This window comes from Anser anser (genome assembly GCF_964211835.1).
Source record: "Anser anser genome assembly, chromosome: 3".
Classification (NCBI taxonomy): Eukaryota; Metazoa; Chordata; class Aves; order Anseriformes; family Anatidae; genus Anser; species Anser anser.
In genome coordinates, this window is record NC_139722.1 from 91,027,547 (window position 1) to 91,053,571 (window position 26,025).

The 26,025-nt window shown below is 40.5% G+C and overlaps 1 protein-coding gene across 8 annotated transcripts in view; it reads left to right on the forward strand.

Moving 5' to 3' along the window:
* The window catches only part of DAAM2 (dishevelled associated activator of morphogenesis 2), a 198,728-nt gene that overhangs the window by 91,071 nt on the left and 81,632 nt on the right, over positions 1-26,025 (forward strand). For all 8 annotated transcript variants that reach the window (XM_083829088.1, XM_083829087.1, XM_083829093.1 and 5 more), the window contains one exon: positions 7,045-7,134. In XM_083829088.1, coding sequence (XP_083685214.1) covers positions 7,045-7,134 — 90 coding nt within the window. The remainder of the gene's footprint in view (positions 1-7,044; positions 7,135-26,025) is intronic.

A 26,025-nucleotide genomic window follows, 5' to 3' on the forward strand; every position in this document is an offset into this window, starting at 1 on the left:
CAAAGCCTTTTGTCTGTCTGCGTTACAATCAGATCAATGGCAGTAGCTGAAACAGAAACATCACTTCTTATGCCAGCAGGCTGTGGGAGAAACTCCTGCGAGCAAGGTGTTTTCGTCATGCACAAATGTAACAATAAAGCATTGTAGGTATGGGTGGGTGATATATGTGTTATATATATAGTTCTAGTGTACTTAAGGTGCAAGTGGCATATGCATCTGCACATGCATGCAGTGAGTGAATGCAGAGGCATAGAAACCCAGTGGCGTTTATCAGTGATCCACTTAATTCTTATTAATTGGGAAACTGATCAAAATGTTGCTCTCCACCCTCACGTGGTGCGTTATTTCCTTGTACTTCACAGAGACAGCTTTTAACTGCAGAGGCTGGGATGAGGTACAAGAGCTTGGTGGGGAGAAGGGTTTTTTGGGGGGGATTCTCTTGCTTTTTTTCTTCATGGATTACCGGAAGACTTGGGAGATAGATCAGGTGTCCAAGTGGGAACTTTGACTGACCTGCTGGTTGGTTAAAATTCATGGCAACCAGCCATGAATTGTGCCAGGCCCTGCTCTGAGACCCTACGGCTGGGAACCACTTGTCTAGAGAAGAGGGCTCTGTTTCCCTCTCTTTCTTTATGCCTCCATCACACTGCTTGCATATATGCAGGGGGCTTTGCTGAGTGCTACTTCTTTTGCACTGGTGTTTGCATCAGTTTGTTTAGTCAAATGAAACTCATTTACTGACGGCTTGGCCGGGCAGACTCTCAGAAAGCCTCATTGGCCTCCTCGGTATCACAAATGGGGAGTCTTCCAGCGGGCTGCCTCTCATCTGTCAGCCTGGTGAGCTGGATTGAACAAAGCCATGGAAGGAAAACTGTAGGGGAACAATCCTCTACTGTCCCCTGGAGGTGATCGCAGTGACTAAATAGGGAAGGTTTGTTATGCTGGATTGGATCATCTACTGCAAAGGCTTGAAGCACGCCACTGACAGCCCCCTCCCTGATCTCTTCCCTCTGCTTCCCCTTTCTCTGTTGTCCCAGAGATGTCAGAGCCATTTATCGCATATCAGCCTGAGCTGTACTCAGCATCGATTAACCCACCAGCAGCTATTCCCTCACAGCGACTACACAGAGAACACGAACCTTCTCTGGGGCCTGGCAGCACATGTTGAATGGTGACATGATGTGTCACAATCGCTGTTTACTTCGTACAGGATTTAAATAAATTCATCCAGTGCATAAGGCCATCAGCTCTACTGTGCTGCTTGGGAGCATCAGTAGAACTGGAATACGGCCTTTCCTTTGGGGCACGGTGACAGACGTGTATAAATGACCTTGTAGAACCTGAGGCAACGGGTATTATATGGTACGGGGAATTTATTACACTGGCAGCAGTGTATTATACTTCACTTTGTAACTTGGGTGGGTTTGATGCTGTTAAGAGACTGCGAGAATGATTGATGAGGTGGGTAAGGGAGAGTGCATTCGTGTGTGACAGGAAAAAGGGTAGAGGGGAATGAGAAAAAGATTAGAGAGGGGGAGAAAAAGTTAAAGGTATGTGTGTGCAAGAGAAGGAAAAAAATAGAGAATAGGGATGTGAAGAGGAAGCAGAATACACATGATGCATTTAACTAGAAGTCATGCAGTGCAAGGTCATAACATGAAAATCTTGGAACTTGCATTTTTGAGGTAGGTATGCAAGCAAGTTATTGAAACAGAAAATTTTCAAATCATGGAGGTTTTCTAGAGTCTGTTTCTAAAGGCACCTTAATATCATTTCTACTTGTTCAGTTTTGTTCCCTGTTTGATGGCTTACGAAGAACCATTAAGGATAATGCTGGCATGACTGAGCAAGAGAAAAAATATTTGTAGATACCAATGCTGTCCCCATCTTGAAAGTGACCTTAACTCACCTGCATTGCAGAATCAGCCCAACTTTCAAGGCAGGGAGTCAGGAAGTTTTTGACTGTCTACATAGTTTATTCTGTAGCTTTGAACTTGCAGGGCTTTTGCACAGCCCTCTGAAGCTCATGGTGCTGGTCACAGGTCAGATAACTGCTGGTCTGATTTGTTCTGCGTGAACATGAGTTTCCATTTTGAGTTTAACAATGGTGAGTAAAGTTTAACTTTTATGTGGAGCATTGCCAGTTTGTGCCATCTGAGAGTTTGGTTCACATGGTGCTTGTTAGTACTGGGACCTGGCTGTCCTTTTGCTGGAGTACCCATCTGCTGCTGAAGAACCAAACAGTGCAGTAGAACTGTAATCAGACAGTGAAAATAGGCAGCTCTGTGAAAAACAGAAGTGATGATTCTATTTGTCAATGTATTACATCTCCTGGTTGCATTCTGTGTTGTAAAGTAATGTTTGGTTTCATGCAAAAGCTATTCCCCTTGGGGACAGCAGAAGGTTTACATTCTTTAATAGTTCTGTAACTATTCTGTAATAATTCTTTAATAATTGTATGAATTTGTAGGCAGAAGTAAACATTAAAAAATGAGAATGTGCTTTTAAATGTCGTTAACTGCTTCCAATCATAAAAGCCATTAAATGTGAAACAGGCCTGAGATGGATGCTTAGAGAAAGCAATGATGGAAAGGATGTGCTTTCAAGAACATCATAAGAGAGACTGTGACCTACAGACAGAAATTAAAAGTATAACTCAACTATCCATAGCTGAAATCATAAGAACTTAATGAAACAAGACAGGTATCCAGCTAAACATCAGAAAATATACAAAATCTCATTTCACTCCTGGCAAAATGTGTGTTGCATCCATGCTAGTGAAATTATCGCCTGTAGTGAACAAAACATATCATGTCAGAATTCTGTGCCACGTTGTACTGGAAATGCTATGCATAATTCATTGCACTTTTATGATTTTTAGTAAGTTTTAGTGCAGATTTTGAGTTTATAGTAAATTAGAACTATGTTTCAATTTCACAGGCATTTCTGATGGTTTGAAAAAAGTTTTCACTCCAAACCAGATGAGTGCTAGGAATTTCTATATTTCTTCTGGAAAGGGAATTCCAAGTGTATTTCTGTTTACATAATGTAAAAACAAGCAAACAAGCCTTTCTGAAAGTTTATTTACACTTAACTCTGTCCCAACCTCCCATAAATGACTGAATGGCAGAGAGGCAATGTATGTCTTGGTACAGAGGTCTTGGTAGGCATTAAAGGTTCTCCAGAAGAACCACTGTTCTGCATTCCCAGAATATTCCTTTTTCCTCTATGTTATTTCATTTCACATCACTAAGAAAAGTTCTGCCCAGTCTAGGTGAGAAATGCCTTTCTGTTTAGCTCTTTTGGGACTTTGAGCGATATCATTATCAAGCCGATGGCTACCAAACATCAGATCCAGCTTTCTCACTTTGATAAATGTTCCCAAAAACAAGGGACATAATGTGGTTTTAAATCCCACAAAATGCTCTTTTATGTTTCCTGCCCATTCTTCCTTCTCACTCCCTTTCTTTCTCTGTCTCTTATTTCCTTGGTTTGTAGCCATTTTGAATGGAGGCCATCTTCCCTTTTGGCCCAAGAACTGGGCTGGAAATACTCGAACCTTAAATCCAGCTCCAGTACATATTAAATGTTTTATCATTGAAATTTAATCTCTCAGTAAAAAATGCCCACATGAAAGTGAAATTAACTGAATGCATCCCTCTCTCAGTAAATAAAATAAAATAGGAAATTAATAAAGGAGAGAAATGCAAGGTGTATTAACTGGAGGTACTTTACATCTCCCTCAGAACAGCCTGGCAAATGTCTTTTTAATCTGTATTTCATGAGAACACTTGCAACATCAAGTATTTTAAGAGCCAGGAGGCTGAGATCCATTGTGCAGGGTCATGCTGGCATGGATTGCTGGAACCGAGCCCTCCATCCAAGGCATGGCAGAAGAGCTGCTACGTCTCTACTGGGAAATGGGCACGGGCAGTAGAGGAGGGCGTTTTCACCCCTTTGTTCTGACAAACCCTATTTTCTTGCCCTCCACGCTTGTTTCCTGGACGTTAGGTCACATCGGCTTCCTTAACCTGGCTCCAGCCCCAGGCGTGATGACTCCATTCAGAGTCTGTAGTTCTCCACTCTCCTGCCAATCTTTGCAGTTCCTTTCTTCTTCAATCGCTGCTTGCTGTTACTGAGCTAAGTCTTCGGCCTTGAAATTCTACATTTTGACAGGTTTGTCTTTGTAGTCATGTCAGAAGCAAATTCATGAAGCACATTACCTTTCAGAAATATATTCAGCTCTTTCTGTAGCTACTCCTGCTTCCCTTGAAAGCAACAAGTTTCTTTACACGCTGTCTGTTCGGATCCCATGTCCAAATAGGAAAATGCTCCATCTGATGAAGGATCTTTCTCAGCTAGGTCGTTGTTGCCAGTGCAGTCACGGGGGTCTTCTCTTCTTCCTGCTGCAGAAAGGGGCTGCGGATAGGAGAGGAAAGATAATTCGGAGGGTTCCTGAAGGAGGGTTCATATCTTTTGTATTTTGCAAGGTTTTGTGGTTCTTCATAGGTTGGGATTTGATTTAGGGTGTAGGTAGAGCAGGGCATGTTATGCCTGGAACCTAGAGCAGCTTTCTGTGTTGTTACTGTGCTCCCTGAGCTAATGTGATGACTTCTCGCACTCTTCTAGCTTCGTTTACCCTCCTGAGTCATGATAAAGTAGGATGCAGACGCCCTTTGTTCTCAGTGGATCTTGCATCCCTTCAAGCATCCTTTCTAAACTTATATCCTGAAAAGAATGCTCTCACGATGCAAAATTGCTTAACTAGAAGTCGCATATTCTCACTGCCCCACTGAAGGCAGAGCGTTCTTTATGTGCCTGATACTGCCAGTGTCCGTGGGAATGTCCAGAAGTCGCTAAGTGGCAGCATCCTGCCCTCCGGGTGCATTCAGTCAATAGGAGCGTTCTTTTGATGAAATGATTATCTTGTGCTGGATTGCTTGAGATCATCATTTTTGAGAACAGGCCAGCAGGCTGGTCTGGTGGGCAACGCTGCTGTGAGAACCAAGCAGAATCAGTTAACCTCTCAGCTTGCTGCTGCAGTGGAATTCAGGTTTTTTATTATTATTATTATTATACTAAAAAAAAGGCTAAGATCATTAAGCCGTTCAATAAAACAATCGTAATTTTTCTAAGAACTTAGCTGAGACCAGCCAGCCCTTTTCAGATGTGTATTCTGGCCCCTTTGGTGGTTCTTCCAAACCTGGCATTTCTGATTCCTTGTCTGCCCCTCCTTTCCCTCCCACATGCTTGACCTCCAACAGCATTCCTTCGCTTGTCTTAAGACCTTACATGTCGTTTCACTCTCCCTCTCTCCCCAAGAATGTGATCCTGGCCTGAGCTTTCTAATTGTGTGTAGCAAGGATAAAACTCCTTGCCTCGCTTGGCTGCCCTCTTGTTTGGAAACTCACCCTAAACATTTCCACATGGTTTGTACTTTTTTTTGCACAGCTCAAGTTTTTTTTTTTTTCTTTTTCTCATCTTTTCCTTTAAACTTCTTCTTGTGTTAAAACAAAACAAAACACTCCAGCTTCTTCTACCTTGGGCTGCTGGCACTGACCTTGCCTTGTTACTGTTTGCATTTCTTTTGTACCTTTTTGCAGCTGAAATCTCTATGGGCTTTTAAATCTGTCAGCAGCCGCTACCAGGCTCAGTGTGCAATTTAGCTCACTGTTTTCACAAGTTTCCCAGCCCTGAAAGCTTTCCAAATGAGCCATTGTTGGGCTGAGTTAAAGAGGTATTGTCTGTGCTTGGGTTAGGTTAGTGTGGGTGCCAGAATCTGCATGTGTGGCGTTCTCAGTGCTGCGATGTCATCTAGATAGTGGGCCCCGGACGCTTCCTTCTCCAAATACTTTCAAATTGATAGGAAGAAGGAATCCCTGCCAAAACTGATCCATTGAAACATTACTGGATGCTTGTCTTTTTATTGCTGTAACTCTCACTTAGACATCTTTGTCTGTCCCTGCTCATGCAGGCTGCTTGCTCTGAAGACCATCCCTACTTAGCACCTGAGATGGCCAGCTGGGACTGGGGTCCTGTTCTGGTCTGTGCCGAGTGAGCAGAGAGCAAGTGTCAGTCTCTGCTGGGATGATTTATAGAGCCATGAATAGGAAGAGAGGCTATTGGTATCTACCTGTTACAGGAGAGGAACCGAAGCTGGGGAATTCAGTGGCATATCCAGAGGGAGCTCCTGACAGAGCTGGGAGTCAGTTCCAGATCACAGCATTATTCCTCATTTTGTTAATGTGAGATTGGCTAGGCTCTAACAGGGTGTCTTCTGCTGAACTCATTTCTCTTAGCAGAGACTGAATTTGCTCATCTGTTTAACCGGGTGTGAAGTTGTGTGGAGTTAGGTCCTCTGATTCTGAACTGCTGTTTGTATATTACCAGGGACCGTGTGGTTCAGAGGACAAGCACAAGGGTACTGAAACCTTTTCAGCCTGTAGGTTGCTGATGACATTACTGCCTCTAGACCACAGTCTTGTGACCTTTGTTTAAAAGATATGGTGACTTCACTGTTCTTGTTCTAGATCGTTGTTAGCCCTGGGAAGAAACAAACCACTATTTTTATCTATCAGTCTCTGCCCAGAAATAGAAGAAAGTGGCACGTGCCGTAAATCCATAGGTAGTTTTAACTGGAAGACCAAGCTGGTACTGCAGTCCAAAAAAAAAATTGTATTGAATTTTTAGCCTTTCTCCAAGAACCTTAAGGAGTGTCAGTGTTATGTAAGCCAGTACTTTGGGTTCTTAACTTCATCCCTTTCATGTGGTCTTTCCCATCCCTTACTAATCACGAGTAATGGAAGTCTGACATGGCAGTTGTTCAGGCTGCCCGCTTCATACATTCTGCTCTGACAGGAAGAGCTTGCAGTAGCAAGGCAAAAATTATGGAACCAATAGTATTTGGGGTTTTTGGGGGGCACTAAGTCTTCTGCCTTTTGATTGAAGGTTAGTCAATGTACCTGATTCAGATTCCTCTCAATACATTAGAAATCATCAATGCAGCTGTTGACCATGTTCTTTTTCTTTTTTCACAATCTCCAGGATGAATTGGATCTTACAGACAAGAACAGAGAGGCTATGTTTGCACTCCCTCCAGAGAAGAAATGGCAGATTTACTGCAGCAAAAAGAAGGTATTACCAATGTCCTGACTGAAGTAGCTCTCCAATAAATTCTGTGTGCATGAACATAATTATTGATACATATCTAGATGTGAATTATAAGTTTACCACTATTTTCTCAACAACATAATCGATTTAAGGATTTTTATTGGCATGAATATGGTACAACTTTCTCACAAGTAGTGTGTGCATGTGTGAGTTTTGAAGAGTTTTTAATAAGTTAAAATCATATGTTGCCCCATGTTGAAGCTTTTATGTTTCTTATTTGAGCTGGAACAAAAGCTGTAGTGGAAATGCTTTAAGGCATTTTAAAAAACTTTTGTAGATTGCTTAGAATAGAAAATTTATTACTGAGATATGTCAGGATGGCTTCAAATATCTGTAAAGTGCATAATAATGATATCTTAAAACCTAGCTTTAAAATCTTTCAGAGCTAGTAGGAAAGGCTCTGCATTGTGTTGGAAATTGAAGGACTCCCTCTTGTCAATTTCTGTGTGAGGTTTCTCCAGTCAAGGTTTTGGAACCTCTGACAAACCAGTGAGAGGGCCAAAACATCAGAGGCTGGTACCTCACACTGGGTATTTTGTCACTAGAAGAATGATGGCCAAGTGAACTGCTGTGAAACTTGTAAAAGAGGAATTTCTGCAGGAGTGGTGGGGTGAACATTTTTTGCTGCTGTAGGAAGGAAACAGGTAATTGGAAGCAAAGATAGCCCTGGTAGCATGTATTCATTAACAGTAAATGTTAGAAAAATAGGTGGTAAGTTCAATAGTTATATTTCCCAAACATGCAAGTCCTGCTATGAAAGCACTAGTCTTTATGTATACATTTGCATAACAGAAGCTGAAAGAGGAGGTTTAGATTTCTATACTAAAGGTGGGACATTGAAACCCTGATGATGATCCTTCCGAGGTCATTGTGCTTGCTAACTTTCGTGTGGTTTTTTATGACTAAATGAAGGCCTTTGGTATCCAAGACTGCTGTCTTGGCTTCTTTCCTCAGCAAATAATATACACATATAAAATCAGCTTTCTTACCATGTAATTAAATAAAATCTCAGTCAAACCAATCACATGGACACTTTGCATGTATTTTATTTTTGTTTGAGATGCATCACACAGGGAACTTAATAGCGTCAAATTAGTTACAGTGCCTCTGAGCTAGAAATAATTCAAGAAGTGCATAAAAGCAGCCTAGGCTCAGTTGTGCTTGGTGTTCTTCATACATCTTCCTGCTAGTACATAGAGCTTGCACGTGGAGGGAAGGTGCAGGCTGCTGTGATCAATGTCTGCTTTACATTTTTGCTGGCAGGCTCAGCTGGCTTTTTCAGCTCTGGTGGGAGAGGATCTATTTGTAGTCGTCTTAGAGAAACACACATTCCATCTCCTGGACCAGTCAGCCTTGGCAGGAAGATACAGGCTTTAATGCATTTAGTATGTTGGTTGGATTCACTACATTACACTTCTTTTTTTCTTCCCTTAAAGTAGTGGATTTGATATAAGAATCCTGAAGACCTCCAGAGTTAAAGGAGCTGCATACTGGAAAATCTTTATAATGCATTTATAGTGAAACCTCAGTTAGCTGAACTCCAGCTATCCAAAATGATGTGCTAACTGAAACACTATACTGTTGCCAGATGTCTATTCATTACATTGTAGATACTTTCAATTACTTGAAACCTTAACTGTCCAACGTTATTCATTGCTTCCCTTCACAGTCAGTCAGATGATCGGTGCTGACACATCTCTCTCTAGCCTACTACCTAATCCACCTATCATTATTGTTCTACAGTGACAGAAAAGCATGTTGCAGCCTTCCCTGAAGTGTTCATAATCTGATTTTAGCCACAAAGGGCCTGATTTCTCACTTGACAGAGCTCTGTCAGCCATACAGGACTACCCCCCAACGAGCTCTGTCTTGCTGATGCTGAGTTCTCTGTTTTCTGGGAAGTGAGGGCTCTGCATCCACCATGAGGAAAAGCTCTGTAACATGGCAAGTGAAAATGCTGTGAACTAGAAGGTCAAGAAGTACAAGTTGAGGAAACTGTTCATTCATTAATCTCAGATACCTTTTCTAGTCCAAAAAATAATGGAAGGTCAGAGCTTCCTAATCTGCTCCAGCGGTGGCAAGATTAGTCAGCAGCCTGAAGTAAACAAATGTCACCTGCAGAAATGAAGAGCACTCCTTATTGTAGGCACACTGTCCATTTTTCTTGGCAGTTAGACTTCAGTTATAGTTTTCACAGCACTTGTTCCCACTGTGCTAGCAGAAAGTCATTATTGTATCAAAAGGTTCATTCCACCTGTTTCTGATACCAGATCTTTCTAAAGAAATGAAGACAGATGTGTCAGTCCATTTAAACTTATATGCTATGGGCACAGCTTGCCAGTCAAAGTTCCTGCATAATCAAAGGAGACCCAGTTCTGGATGGGAGTTTTGTGATAGTGGGTGATATCTACAATGGAGTGCTCTCATTGCATCATACGGCCATGCTTGCTTTGGGCACTGCTGGTCATTCTAGGTTTGCACCTGAAACCTCCAGTACTAAAACCATAATAAAGGAATAAAGATCGCTCTGTTGGAAAATGGTAACATGTTCTCAGTCTCAGCCATTCCTCTACCTTGCCTTTAATCTGTATAGACTGGATAGTGAGAGATACAGTTGTCCATTTGCATCAGAACAACCATTAATCAGTCCCCTTTTGGCACCCTGACACTACCCAAAACACCAGTCCTATGTGTTCAGATTGCCTCTGTCTCTGCAGTATGATCTTCCCCTCATGCCGTACAGTTATAAGTAGAGCCATATGGAGACAGAATGCAAATGATGGCATCCTCCCCCACTTCAGGTACTTTTATTCTAGTTTTGTTTAGGATGATCTTCATGACTTGCCACAGCTGAAATTTAGGCTTATATAAAAGTTAAAATTCACTTCTGTAATTCCTTCCTTTAAAACCTTTTCTAGATCTCCTGTTGTATGTTTTGCAGGAATTAGATCAAGTACTAGACCATGTTTTCAGATGTATTTGAAAAAGGTAAAATTTCTGATGCCAACATTTAGAAAAATACAGTTATTTAGTACTGTTTTACCTGGAGCTGGTACTAAGGTACTTAGTCTAGTTAAATACTGACCAACTAATGATATGGAAAGAAAAAGTTGCCAGATCAATTATTTCATCTGTAAATCAGTTCATATTGGGATTCCATAAAGGATACAAAACTCACATATTGAACTGCTTTGACACGTTGCTTTGGATGCAGCCTGCATTTCTAAGAACGAGGCCTCAGTGTGCAGGCAACAGCTTGTTACCTCCTGTACTATCCTACAAGCTCTTAGACTTTTTACTGTTGGATAGCAAGTCAAGTCGTTTTCTTTTTATGGCCTTTGCCTGCCTCCAGAGGCTAATCTGTAAACCTTCAGATGAGCAGATTTCAGTAGGAAGAAAACATATTTTGCTGAGTTAAGCAACTTTTGTTGTTGTTGTTGCTTTTAACTTCCATGTTTCTTGGAGGAAAATTTGGTAGCAAATCTCTTTCCAAAGTACAGTCAAACTGGACTAACTATACCATACAGCTTCCCTCCAAACAAACAAACAAAGCCAACTAAAAGCTCAGTCCTAATAACTGAGTGTGTTGAACTTTCCTAGATACATTGGGATTATTTTTACTTTTTTGATTTTAGTTGTACTGGATAGTAACTGTATTGAGTTGATTGTGCAGTACCTGTTCCAGTAACATCATTCAAAGTCAAGTAGTGAAACAATAGTCACAAAACTGCAACTTTCTGGAAATAAGTAATTATGGCATCTGAAAAAGTGTACGTGTGTATAATCCTCAAATTGATTGTACTTTTTCTGTTATCAGAAGAAGATCCAGCGAAAAACTTCTCTACAATACCAAAATAGGCTTAAAAAAATTCTGATGGAAAATTATTTAAAATATATGCTGTGCCAGCCAATATGCAGAAAAGAGAAATTTCTTATGAATCCATCACCTGCAATTTTTTTTTTTAATGTTTGTCAATTACATTTTTCATCTATGTGATGAATAGGAAAACTAGTAAACTGAATATGAGAATAGGAGTCAGGAACTTGTTTCTAAAAGTCTTTGATCTAAATTGCTGTATAATTTCAAAGAATTTGTCATTACTATGTTTATATATAAATGCAATTCTCTCTATCTGAAAGAAAGAATAGTAAAATAGTAAATCTAGGGAAACCTTGTGGCAGTGTTCTGGCCATGTTGTCCTCTCATGCCTTTTTTCCCTATTATATACATGTGCCTTGGCTGCACACCACATACCCATTTTTTTTATTTTTATTTTTTTAAGAGACATTCTCAGGTATTTTCTGATTAAGCACTGTTCATTATTTTACATTAACTTAGAAGACAGCTAGGTTTAGCATCCTTGGAGGAAGGGATTTCGTAGTGAAGTGTCTCTACTTGGGAGAGCTCGCTGCAAGGAGCAGGAAGAATGGAGCGGAAGGCACTGCTGTGCATTACACCAGCACTAAAGAGCGTAAGTCCTTTGGACTGAGTCTCAGATCAGTACTTAGGCTGTATTCCAGGTTCAGTATCCCAGATGTGCTTCTAAAAAATGTTTACGCTTCTTCCACCAAACAGCAGAAGATAATGCTGCATCACCCGATGTTCAGTTCCGTTTTCCTAACTTGGAGGCTGCATCTAGCCCTACATTGGCTTCAAAATGCTCTTGGGAATCCTAGCCTTAGTCTAACTTTTAGCAATTTTTCTGAAGGCTTTTTATAACATTAGTAGCTCTATTTCACAAACTCCCACTTTGGTCCCATGATGACTGTCTAACATTAATGAAGATAATGTCTACATATCACTTAATTTTCATTGAGAGTTTCTTTGAGCTTTACCCTTGTGGCTTGCGTTGTCAGCAAAATGACACTATAAAAAGTAGAGCTTGATATTGTGCAGCTGGATATAGTGTAAGATACTTCTGTCCTCTACCACCATGCGCAGGCCTGCCTTCAGACTCCTGCAGAGCTCTAAGCAGAATCCCCAGTCCAACACCAGCCTGTGTTACTGCTATGAACCCTGCTTGAAACCCAGCTACAGTTCCAGCTTCCAGAGAATGCATTTCACCCTCTACGTAGGATGCATGCTCATGTTAAAACTATAAATATGAAAAACAACTTATATACATAATATCAATTCATATACATACACACATATATATACATACATGTGTATATATATATGCGTATAACAAAATTTGTTGGAGGAATCTAAGCTGCTTTTGCAGCTTTTGGTATAAATTAACTTAGCCTAGCAGGGATGAAGTGGAAGAGGGATACAGGTATAAAAGATAGAGTCCTCCTTGATTTGGTGGGAAGCTTTCTGAGCTGAATGCAAATTTCTGTACCTGATGTTTGTTCTAGTGTTGCTCTGCTCTTTGTTTTTACACTGTAAAGTGTAGTATCAGCTTGGCAAAGACGGAGGGGCAGTTATTTTTCAACTAGACGTGAACTGGTAGGACTTTTCTTCCAAAACCCTGAGATATTTTCTGTGCATTTAAGCTTCATGTGGAGGCTCTAAGGCAGGAGGTTGCATCACATCTGTTGTGTTTAGATAGGAGTTCTGCAATTCTTACTGTAGGAAAGGGAACCTGAAGAAATGTATGTTCTTTATAATGCATGGAGATGGTCAGGGGAAGATAGATATTCCCTGAAGAAGAGAGAGAATGGATCTTCATCTGGTCTCATTTAGTGATATAATATACCAGATGAAGATCACACCATTGTGTTGTCTGAGTGTGGGTTTTTGGTTTTGTATTGTCTGATCTGAGCTATGAAAGCCCTTTGGGGTTCATCCTTTCTGTACGAAGAGTGCCAAGCACGTGGTTGTCTTATAATAAATGAAGTGGGTGGTTTGAAGTTGTATTGTTTTCAATTCTATCTTCTTCCAGTACTTTTCCTCTTTGAAATACTTTTAGAGTCTGTTATTGATTTGGAATATTTAACTGTTTTTGTTATGGATTTATAGCTGTAAGGGGCACTTAATATGTCGCTTATAAGTTCCCTTCTTTAGAGCTGTTATTCCACACACTGTTTCTGGGAGCAGAAGACATGAACACACAAAGTGATTTTCTACAGTATTTGAGAAGCCCTTTGTAAGGAATCTCAGTTTGACAAGACTTGGATGTCACTTCGTGAGGGTTTTTCCCCGAGCTTTGCGTGAAATGTTTGGGGGGAGAGGGGTGTTGCTCTCTTCTCTTCATCTCGGAAGACAGGAAAAAAATAATAACACGCGCACAGCACACATGATAGGCTAAAACCAGGAGCAACTGGTAGACAGCAGGAGGCTGAAGAAGCTGTGTGGGACTTGAAGAGCTCAGTGCAAGTGCATTGCTCCAAAACAATGAGAATATCTGATGCACGCAGGGCAAAACCTGCTTTATATGTTGGAGCTGGACAATTAGAATTTATTTCAAGTTTTTGGTGCATCAGGTAACTTTTTCTGTTCCTACTGATGCTTTAGAAGTTCATGGCAAGAATTCAGGTCTTCAGTCAACGTTGTGATTGAACTCACTATTCAAACCTTGACAAGGACCTGAATAACTTGATCTAACTTTGCAATTAGCCCTACTTTGTGCAGGTCCTTTCTGCCTGAGGACCCTTCCACCCTAACTTGTTCCGCGATTCTGTGAACCGACCATAAGCCAAACTAGGATAGCAGCAGTATGGCCCTATAAAGAAAGGGGCAACAGTAAGGCCCTGTGCAATCCACTGTTTCCTGTGTTACTGCTATGAGATGAACTCCTTGAAACGGGCTTTAGCAGAAGTTATTTGGTCCCCTCCCAGTGCCTGGGATCCATGGTTGCTTTTGGTCTGAGTGACTGTCTGACTTCCTTAACTCAGGAGACTGCTGGTGAAACAGTCTGAAACGTGGAACTTCTCAAATGAATTCTCTGAAAATAGCCTTGCTTTCTGTTAGCCTATGGCTCAGTGGAAATCTCGTAATGCTGGTAAGTCGCAGTGGGAGGATGTTGCCCTTTGCAAACCGCAGCATTCTTTCAGCTGGATGTCTGGAAAATGCCAGCAGTTGTGGAGTTAACTTGCTTTTTTCCCACCAGCATCTGTTCCTTTTTCTGTTAACAGAATGACTTCATGCTCAGATGTTTGGGATGATTTGTTAGCTTGGTACTGACATCGGGTGATTTCAGTATCCTTAGTATAGGTATTGAAGATGTGCACAAGGCTTCAGAAATTACTCTGTAAAAGAATGCATGTAGGCTTTAGAGCAGAAAATTCAGAAACTATGACAACCACCAAACAAGATGGGAACCAACAAAATGCACTGAGTGTCACTAATGCAGCAATTACACGTATTTTCTGATTAGTACTGTACTTAGATCTTTTCAGTCTGAAGGAGCTGTTTGATTGATGGCACTTCCTAATGTGTATTGTAGGCTGAAATAGTAGCTCCCAGATTTGGGCAACATTGTTAGAAGAACGTAAAATAAACCTTAGAACAGTATTTCCTTTTACATCATTTTATGCAGAGTAGGTGTTTCGTCTGCAAGAATAAAACTTGAAATTCCTATAAGACACCGTTTCATTTTCATATACTTCCACACAATGAATTTGGGGTTTTTTCTCATCTCACATCAGTATGTTGATGTTGACCCCATTGCTCCTTGTGTGGATCAGCATACCTGAGAAGAAAATTTGGCCATTGGTTGTGGGTTGTTTTAATTATATTTTTATTTCTTTTTCCACATTGTTATTTTCCCTTTTATAAGTACTCCCGAGAGGTTACTTTGAGAAACAATATAGTAGATGTAATGAATAGAGGCACTTCTCTTAAAAAAAAAAAATAGTTTTAGCCCAGATTTACTCTTGTAGCAGTTTAAAGAATGAATTTGGTGTTGAGGAAAAAATGCTTACACAGTTCAGCTGATATACTATTAGTACAGTATAGAATCATGGTACCTGAAAAACCACATTGTAGCAGACATAAGAGGAGATCTTTCCAAACGATTTTTACTTGGTTTATGTTTTCCATGCTGCAGTGCTAACAGTTACAGACTCATTTATTTATTCTAGTATGAGAGGTTATTTTGGGTCAGGGCCTTGAAATTATATATTTATTTACGTATAATCAAAAAGTCTTCTCTTCCCCACCCCCCCATGGGAACAGCATGGAATATTTTTAGTTTCTTCCTCCCTCTGCCTCTCTCTCCGACAATAAAAGTTAGTTGTTGCTTAGAAAATGCCTTCGCAGGTCTTTGGTTCAGACTGCTGAAGACATAAACTCCATAAATTTCCTGTGGTATTTGCTATAGATACTCCAAGCATGTAGAATAATTTGAGTGCCCATCTTCCAGATTCTTCATTTTTCAGGTGTGTTACTAGTTCTTCCATTGAAGTTAGCACTCAAAAATCTGGCCAAAAATAGTTCCGAGTTTATACAGTGATAGCTGGAAAATTGTCATCATAGTGCCTAAAGTTGTGTTTTGCATTAGGCTTGCATTTTGTGGGAAATTGGGCGAGCTCAGTGGGAGCAAATTTGACCCTATCATGGAAAAAAAAAAAAAAAGAACAACCATCCAAAACATTTACCCAGCTGTCATCCTTCTAAGATGGTGTAATTTGCTGTACTTAAAAACAAAAATACTGGTGAGCAATCCGATTTTGCTGTGTGGGAAGTACATGTAAAAGCTGATTGTGTGATTTAGGTGCTGCCCCTGTATTCTGTCCTGTCCTCGTCTGTCCTCTTTTGAAAGTTCTGGGTCTCCACAATCCATGTTTGAGTTGATCCTGCTGATGGTATGCAATAGCAATAATACATGCTCTGTGCAATGTAGTTCTCACCATCCTGACTAGTCTCAGGTGGATAAGCAAGAGCAAAGAATATGTAAATAACGAGTATGTGTCTCTGGTATGTGAGAAGCAGATTTGGCACAGACCAGGGCTCATTTTTCTCTGCATTCTGCATTTCACTGAACACTCACCAGTCCTTCAAAAGCCCGCGAATACTGAACAAGAAGAGTTGCTGAATTTCCTATTGTTTCAGTGACAAGTTTATAAACAGGCACAATGAAGAGTTGTTGCCAGGATCCACTGACAACCATGTTTTCATTACAGTCAGATATGTCAGTTTCAGCTATGCACCCGAATCAAGGTGAAAATCACATCATCTTCCCTGATATTCGGTCACCTGTTGAAAGGCATCTGGGATCCCAAAGGTTTTACAGATAAAATAGGTGAGAGAAATGAAGGTTGGGAGACAAGATATAGTTTTATCCAAGTTTATGGAAAGGGGAGAGACCCAGCACCTAAATGATAAACTCAAATATTTGATTAGCAATTTAAAAACCATTGGTCCCCCAGTCTCTGTTTATTCCATTTGTTCACCTGTCCAACAGCTCTTAACTCTCCTGGTTTTTCAAATACTCACTGAGTTTAAAGGAGGGAAACAAATAGAAAATATGTGGCTACTCTCACCATCCAACTTTGTCATCCCTCTTTGTAGAAGCAGAAGTGAACTAAAGCAAGAAGTGGTGCCACTGGAAGTGCAACGGACATGTTGTCCACATTGCCCACGTTGTTAAGACAGTGAAGAAAAACCTTTTAGAGTTTGGCATTAACTAATTCTGTATGCTCCCAGAGAGATTTGTCCTAGGTAGCTGTGCCGACTCTAGGTAGTTGCGTCCTAGGTTGTTCCTTGTGCCTTTGGGCAGGGCTAGTGACCTTTCATTGCCTTCATCAAGCAACAAACAGGGTGACTGCTATGAATGGTAGGTGACTTTTCATTTTATTTAGAGAAGATTGTAAGTGGTTGCTTGCTGGAGGTAAACAGAGCAGGACAAAAAGATAAACTTTGAGCACAGGCATGTGGCAGGTTCGGTTATGCAGGCTAGGCTTGGTCTGTGGCTTTTCACTGTTGGCAAAAGAATGGCGGGAGGGGGAGGAGGAACGGAAGTGAGGAAGGAGAACTAAAACGGGAGTTTTTCCTCGCAGCCCAAATGAAATAAGTACCAGCAGGGTATAGTTGAAGCAGTGCTCTTGGAAAGGGAGCAAGGTAAGCTAAAAGCAGCAAGCCAGCTGTGGGGTAAGAAAGTCCCTTTCTGTGTTCACGGTAGGAATTCCATTATGAGAAGGCTGTAAGATTGTACAATGAGATGGTCAATGCTAGAATGGAAATGATTTCACAATGTTTTTACATAGCACAGAGTCAAAAGAGTAGTAGGGACAAAGCAGAGCTTGAATGTTAGTGAAACTGTAGAGTATGTCCCACTCATGTTGCTTCTTGGAAGCTGTTGGGATAGAGGCAGGTTGTTGGCTTCACCTGCCACAGGAATTACCGCAGGATCTTGACCCTGACCTCAAGCTCACCACAGGTTTGCAGGGACAGAGCTGTGATCCAGGAGGACAATCTCAGTCCCAGGTCACATGCCTGAAGAGCAGGCTGTGTCATGAGAGATGTGTTTTGCCTTCTCTTGAAGACCCTCTGTGTAAAATGAACCTGAATTGACTTCTAACTAGTAGGGTGCCTCACAGTGGACATTTTCCTTTGTCTCCAAAAGAAGATGAAATGGAGTGAGGGAAGGTTGTCTCCTAAGAGCTCCTTCACTGAATTTGCAGAGAACTCATGAATTGCTTCATTTGGCAGCTCATTATTTAAACTATACACTTACCAACTGCAAAATATCAGTTGATTGGGGCTGGTGGAAAGTAGAGCAATAAGAAGTTTTAAACATGAACACGGAGTTCAATTAATAGGAAAGAATGACTGTAGGTAGCAAAATAGTCAGGAAAATATGTTCAATGGGAGAACAGTTTTCCATGAGAAAGCTGAAACTTTCACTAGGGAGCAACATGTAATACTGGTAGGCTTCAATTTGGCAAGTAAGCTTTATCCTGAGGGTGTAAGGAGTTGCATAATTCAGTGTGGCATCAGCTGTAAGATCTGTAGATCTGTAAATATAGGCAGAATCTCTCCTCTTGGTCACTGCACTATATGCATAAATCAGTGCCTGTTAATGGGGGATCCACATCCTACAGTAGTGTTAAATGTGTTTGCCCAAGGACAAGCACACTTGAGTGATGTATAAATAACAAGGGGGAGCTGATGCAGTCAGCCCTGGCAGCAATTTTACATGTCTGCGTTGATGAGAATGATTAAAAAAACAACAGAAGACGAAAGAGAATTAAACATAAGGACATACTTAAAACTTAAAATGTACTGTGCAATCTCACTGTCATTTAAAGTTCCTTAAAATGGGTTTCCGTCCAGTAATCTGCAGAAGTCTTGTGCTAGGCACAGTTATTGTAAAACTTAATTTTGTTGTAAAAACTTCAATTATACAGTTTATTTAGATCAGTGATTGAGATTTCTGATCTCTCTCAGTTTCAGAAAAAAAATAGCCCTTATCTTCAGCTCATTAAAGTGCACCAGCAACCTTTCCCCCTGACAAGTAGGGCAATCCAGTCCGTTTTCAGTAAGAAACTGTGTTTCTGTGTGTGTGTCTATGCAAAGGATCTGGAATATTTTCTGGAATATAAGAAATAAAATCATGGTCTTCATCTCTATTAGACTGATACTAATTAGAACTAATTATTTTGAAGTGGTTTTGAGTGTTAGATGAGGTTGGAAATGGCACATTATGTGTGTACAATGTGGAACCTCTGCTGTGTCTGTGAGTGTTTGGGAAGCAAAAATGGTGATGGATGGTATAAGCAGTTCAGAAAGAGCATGGATTTAACTTTATTGGAAAATGTTCAGCCTGTGGTAGGGCAAACCGTCTTTCATAAATGATTGATAGTCCATTTTAATTTTTAAAGACTGGTGAACTTGAGCAGCATTGAAACTTCTTTCAGTATTATGAAAAGATTTATAAGAAGGAATCTTCATTCTTCAAAAACTGGATCCCTTTTTCTCTTCTATGCTTTTAGATTCTATTGTATTTTGCGGCAGTGAGTTCCACAATTGGTTTGGCTGTATAAGGCATTTTCTAATATGAATAATAATATGAAGCCTTTGATTCTTCCCTTGAAAGAATAGTTAGTAACCAGCACCAGAGGTCATTGTCAGGCCAGTCAAGTTGCTGGCAGCAGGGCAAAGATCAGGCTAAATAAAGGAAATAACAAAAACAGAAAAAAAACTATGCTCTGTTAGGTAGAATATTCCTGTGTCGTAATCCAGTGAACTGGAAGCATGTGTGGCTATTCCTGACCTTTATAAGAGGCCATTAGAACTCCTCAGTTACTTGCTCCAGCTGGTAATTAATGAGTATTCCATTTTAATAAGTTATACAGTAGATTGCTTTTGTGGCAGAAGGATTATTATCTGCACATCGATAACTTAATTCCAGGGAGAGAAGTAATGTTTGTTTTTCTCACTCTGGATAAATTGTGCTTAAAGAACTTGGGTATAACTCCCTCCTTCCCCCAAACCCTGAGAATATTTGTGTAAATGCTAGTCATGGCGTCTGAGAAATGGAGCAGTGACCACATCTGTCTACTGAATGGCTCGGTCCTACGGTCTGTCCTGTTTCAAAATTAGCATCTCCTGGGACATGGCTGGCTTTTTGGACGCGTAAACTGTCTGAAAAGCTTGAAAGTATTTTAGCTCCACTTCTGAATTAGTATTTCATGCCACAGCAGATCAAACACATTTTTTGTCTTTTAATGAAAGTGCTTTTTATTTATGCAACTTTGGCTGTTCTGAACTGAGACAGATGTTAATGGATGGACAGTGTGTTAATGAACAGGTAAATGTTTCTTTGAAAGCTGTACTTCTCCTTAAAGTGAACTTCAAGAAAAAGCAGTAAGTCAGTCATGGAAAAAAGGGAGAATGGTGATTTGGATGAGAGTGCAGGATGTACGACTTCAGTGTCGATTGATTCTTGGCTGTGCTACAGATTTCCTGTGTGACTGCGAACTCTGTAATTGTCTGCATCCCATTTTCCCTCTTTCTGCTGATCTCACTGAAAGGGAGACTGAAAAACCTAATGCATGAATTTCTTTAAAGACCTTTGACAGTGTGGAGTGCAAGGTGTTACAGGATTGTATTGTATTCAGCATTAATAGCAGATGTTGCAATAAGTTGAGTCATTTTAAAAAGCATCTGAAGGGAGCAGAGTAGCACTTTTGGGAAATGAAACACAAGTGATAGCCATTCTCCACCCCCAAAACAATCAAGTACCCAACCTAGTTAATAGTGGCCAGAATATTCATGTGGAGAGCAAGGTTCACGTACTTCACGTTGAAAGACGCAAAACATGAACATGAGACTGAATCCTGCACATCTCAAACAAACACTTTACCAGCTAAGCTGTTGTTCTGGAGAGTGTGGGAGGGCTTCATCCAGAAGCAGAGAATTTTTCCACGGCAAAGCTTTCACATCAGTTGATGTAAGTCACATTAGAAGTTAAAGTTTCAATGAACTGGAATTTAAAAAAAATAAAAAATCACTGCAAAATCCCCACTTATTCGTAACCAAGATCCGAATTTCCATTGCCTTTTAATAAGAATTATGAAGAAAAAAAAAAAAAAAAGCTACAGGGACTTAGTAATTATGACAAACAAATAACATATTTCAGTTTTTCTTAAAAGATAATAGTTTCTTATGTTGACTTATATTCCATGATTTATATCTTCTGAACTGTATGTGATGATGCTGACCCGATGGTCTTTGTAGGTCCCTCCCAACTACTCTACTCTACTCTACTCTTTACACCACATAACCTATTTTTCAGTTCCATGAGGTACTGGAATGGTGCATGCAGGCTGCTGAGAGGAAGAACTGCATTAACCTTAATGTGGGTTCTGCAGGAAAATTCAATTCTTTGTGACCCAAGTATAAATTTAGGCATAAAGTCTCTGGACAGAATATAGCGTACAAGCTGGAACAGGAATTTATATTACAGTAGCCTCATTTCATATTCTTCATCTGTGCTTGCATGCTGTTTTCACTGATGTAGAGAGGAACTCAATGATAATATCATGGTTCCTTGCCAGCAACGGGTTTTAAACTTCCATTTATCAGCATCAGATACATGGCTTTTTCCCGTTTTGTTCTCAACAGTGCAAAGCAGTAAGGTCAGCTGCTTGCAGCTCTGAAGAGATGGTTTTGAGGAGAAAATCATGTTTCCAGTGAATAGATATCATCCCTATGATAATCATAACCCATGATTATCATATGACATCCATTACATGTAGTATATGTCTTGATGCAACTGTTCCAGGAGAAAGTGTTATTTCAGTTTGTATGTTAGAAAGCTTCATGAATCCTCAGCCCTGGCAATTTCCCACAGGATTGTGTGTACAGGTAGTAGCAAAGTCCGTGCAGTGGTTGGACACCCAGGGATGCCAAGCACCCCCTCGTCCCATGGAGCTGGGATTCGTCAACATTGCATAAAAACAACCTAATATGGTGGAAACAGGAGAATTCTGGATTCAGTGTCAGATCGATGCCTGTTCCTAGCTCTGCTAGTGATTTCCTGGATGAGTTTTAATTGTCATGTCACTCTCTGCTTTCCTCCATCTGCAGGAAGGAAGCCTTGTACTGCTGCTAATTTTATGGATGTATTTCTTAATGCCTACACGTGGTCAGATTTTCAGGAAATGCTCTAGAGGACTGCTTGACATTGTTTGGGGTCCTTTTGGTGCAGTGTGAAATACCAATGCATCTTCACTGGAAACTGAAACCTGGCGCTTGCACCAGAAGAGCATCAGTGCAGGCAGTTTTGTTCAGACTTTCCCTGTGTTGTTTCTTAAAAGACTCAAAACATCTTGAAAGAAGCACTCATCATATATGCAGTGGCTTTCATTTTCATGATCCACTAATACAAAATATTTGGCATTTGCACATGGCTTCTGCAGTTCTAGTGTTTGGTACTTCTAGATTATGTCTGTTATGATGGCAGTCTTTGTATTGTAAGTGCTTGTTCTGCTGATATGGCAGTCACTAAAGGTTTCTGCTCTCTAGAGAACAGCTTGCCCAATGCATCCAGTCTCCCAGGATTCTCAAAAAGATTTTCAGGATAAGCTTAGCTGTGCAGACAATACTTTGTTGTATTTTGTTTCATTTTGATTGGTTCAGATGGTCCAAATACTTGCCCTACTCCATTAAATCCTATTTTGGATGAAGTCAAAAGTTCCACTTTCCACCAAGGTATGGAGCCTGTCCAAATTAGTGTCAAAGCCTTTATAATACCTTGGCTATATTACAGGCTTGTATCATATCAGGGTCCTGTTTTCATAGCAGTTACATAGTTGTTACTCCAGTGAAGAATGATATGGCCCCTTATAAAGTCCACAAGCTGACGTCTGTTTTTTAATGTAATATTTACATTATTCAAGGAGCTAAAAGAAGGCTTTGCTTTAATAGATTCCTTCAGCTGATGTTTTCCCTTACACAGATGGGTTATTGTTTCCAGCTCTTGATGCCTATGTGGCTTTGTATGTTGGGACCTCTTCTTTTTTTTTTTTTTTTTCTTCTTTTTCTGAGTCTCCTGGAACAAGGAAGGGTTATGCCATCATCATCAAGTTGTCTGAATTTTCTGAGATTTTGTTTGAGGATCAAAATCCTGAAGACATTAAGGAAAAAAAAAACCACCAAACACAATAAACACCACTCTGTCATTGCTCCCCTCCGCCCCCCCATTCCCCACTTCTTCCTCCCCCAAAACACATCAAATAAACACAAAAATAATTTAAAAAAAAAAGAATTGCTGTCCATTTTTGGTTTATCTTGCCTTCTCTGTGAGGAGACATGGTACAACAATTTCTTACCATCAGCAGCACTCATCACAATCTGGGCAATGAAATTTTCTCCAATGGCTCTGATGCTACAGGTGTGAACTGGTATCTTTTGTGAAAATGATGCCCAGGTGGCTGTTATAAATAACACTGTGCCACCTAATGTCTTAAGGGGACTGGATAAAAATCTGTATGTCCAGTGAAAGTATAAGTAGTTTTGTGGTGTTTCATAATGGAAATAGAGTACCAGTTTTAAGTATATAAACACATTTATGCCAGTGAAGCAAAACACACTGACATCTGTAAAACTGTGGTCTGAACAGACAGTATGGGGGGGGCACTAAAATTAGATAGGCTTTTCTGTTCACTATGTTGGATCTGCTTCTGGACCAAAACAACTTTAGAAAGTAAGAACTGCAAAGAGGATTATCTGATCAAAATTTTTAACCTCACCAATATACAGCTTCAGTCTGAGCTTCAGGAAAAAAAAAAAAAAAAAAGCTTACACTTGCTGTGTTCCACTGAAACCAATTTTATCCTAGTTCTAACTAAAACCAAAAACTATACCATCCTTATGGGCTAAAAGTTCACACCAATTTGTAGTGGATGGAGAATGGTCAAAAGCAGGATTCACCAAGGACCTTATTTCATTTGCCAGTCTAACCAAATATACAGATAAAATTTAAGGGATCAGAGTATTCTCATCTATAGTTCTGTTTGTGAAATTTCTAATGGTTTGGGTGCTGGTAGGAGAGCATCCAGAATTCTGAATATTTTAGTGTATCTTTCCTGATGTTCTTGATGTCACGTGTCTATACTAGATATGTAGAAAGATTAGTTGTGGCATTCTGGATTTAATATTTTTTCCCCTTTAAATAATACTAGGGAGAAAAGTATTGTAGCTTATTTTCAGACATAATGGATGGATTCAGGAAGTCCTTAATTTGTCTGTATTCGTTTCTTGGAGCTTGGAATGGAGGCACAAGGAGTATAAGGAATGTACGTATTCCCTATTTCAACAATCACAGAATCATTAAGGTTGGAAAAGACCTTCAAGATCATCTGGTCCAACCATCACCCTACAACCAATGTCACCCACTAACCCATGTCCCTAAGCACCAGGTCCAACCTTTCCTTGAACACCCCCGGGGACAATGACTCCACCACTTCCCTGGGCTTCCTGTTCCAATCTTCTTGTTGCTTGTACTCTTCAAAAATTACAGCTGTTATTTGCACTTTTATAATTCTATGCAGAGAGAAAACTTCAGAAGGGCATATGAGCATGCCTTGCACTTCCCATTGGTGGCTTAACCTGGTTCCCTACAGAATGACCTTTACTTCACTACCTCTAGATTAGATCCCCATTTCAATTGTTCTCTTTGGGGTTGATAAGATTATCTTCTAAAAATTATGGTGTATTTACCAATTGCAAGCTTTGATTTATTTTTCCATCAGCAAGGTCCTATTTTGACTTTTGCATGGGAGGTTATAGTCTGCTGAGTGCAAAATGATTGTCAGGTGTGTTACTGCCACTATGTATACTACAGGGAATTCAGGTACTGAAAGGCAGTGTATCAGTAACACGTGGAGTGGCGATTCTAACTGGCTACTGGGAGGGAGTTGTGTATTTCTGTACAGAGCTTGCAGCTGGCAATGACATGGTTGAGAGCCTCTGGGTAAGGATTAAAGGACAAGCAAATAAAGTGGATATTGCTGTGGGAGTCTACGTTAGGCCACCTTGCCAGGATGACAACACCAATGACTTACTCTTTAAGGAACTGAGATACCTCTGGATCAGATGCCCTTGTCCTCATGGGTGACTTCAGCTTACCAGACGTTAACTGGGCATACCTCACAGCTGATACAAGCAGGTCCAGGAGATTCCTAAAACACCTTGATGATAACATCTTGATACAGGTACTAAGGGAGCTGACTAGGAAAGGTGCCCTCCTAGGTTTGTTACTTGTAAACAGAGAGAGTCTCATGGGTGAAGTGGCAATTGGTGGCTGTCTTGGTCATAATGACCATGAAGTAGTCAAGTTTAAAATCTTTGGTGATAGGAGGAAAACTGGCACCAAAACTTCAACCATGGATATGGGGAGAGCAGACTTCAGGCTGCTCAGGGAACTAGTTAGTAAGGACCCCTGGAAAACTGCTTTTGAAGGTATTGGGGTTCATCAGTGCTGATCACCTTTTAAGTACCACCTCTTAAGAGCACAGGAACAGGCAATTCCAAAATGTTGGAAGTCAACCAGGTGAGGCAGAAGGTCAGCTTGGCTGAGCAGAGATCTTCTTCTAGAGCTTAGAAAAAGAAAATGTGGAAAGTGTATGGCCACTGGAAGTGCGGTCAGGCAGCATGGGAGTACTAAAAAGATGCTATTATCCATTGTAAGAAGAAAATTCATGCACCCCAAACTCCATTAGAGTTGAAGCTGGCCAGTAGTACGGGGAACAATGTAAAGTGTTTTTTTAAAAAATATGTTAAGAGCAAAAGGAGGACTTGAGATAACATTGGTCCATTACTTGATGAGGATGGTCACCTCACAAATAGGGACATAGACAAAGTAGAGACGTTTAATACTTTCTTCACCTGTCTTCAACACCAGTAATGGACTCTGGGTCCTCCGGAGCCCTGAGTTGGAGGACAATGACTGTGGTAATGATAAACTCCAACCAACCCCAAACTTGTGCAGGATTTGCTGCTCCAGCTGGTTGCATATGGGACCTGATGGGATTTAATCCAGGGTACTGAAAGACCTGTCAGATGCTATTGTGATATCTCTTTCAATTTTTCAACGGTCTTGGGAATCTGGAGAGGTCCTAGCTGACTGGAAGCTGGCAAATGTTGTTCCAATTTTCAAGAAGAGAAAGAAAGAAGACCCTGGTAGTTACAGGCCTGTTGATCTCACTTCAGTGCCTGGTAAAATTATGGAGAAGTTATTGAAAAACACGTGAAAGACAATGCAGTCATTGGTCACAGCCAACATGAGTTCATGAGGGGAAGGTCCTGTTTAATGAACTTAATAACCTTTTGTGACAAGGTCACCCATCTAGTTAACCAAGGGAAGCCAATTGATGTAATCTTTTTGGATTTCAGTAAAGCTTTCGATACTGTTTCTCACAGTATCCTTCTGGACAAAATGTCCAGCACACAGCTAAACAAAA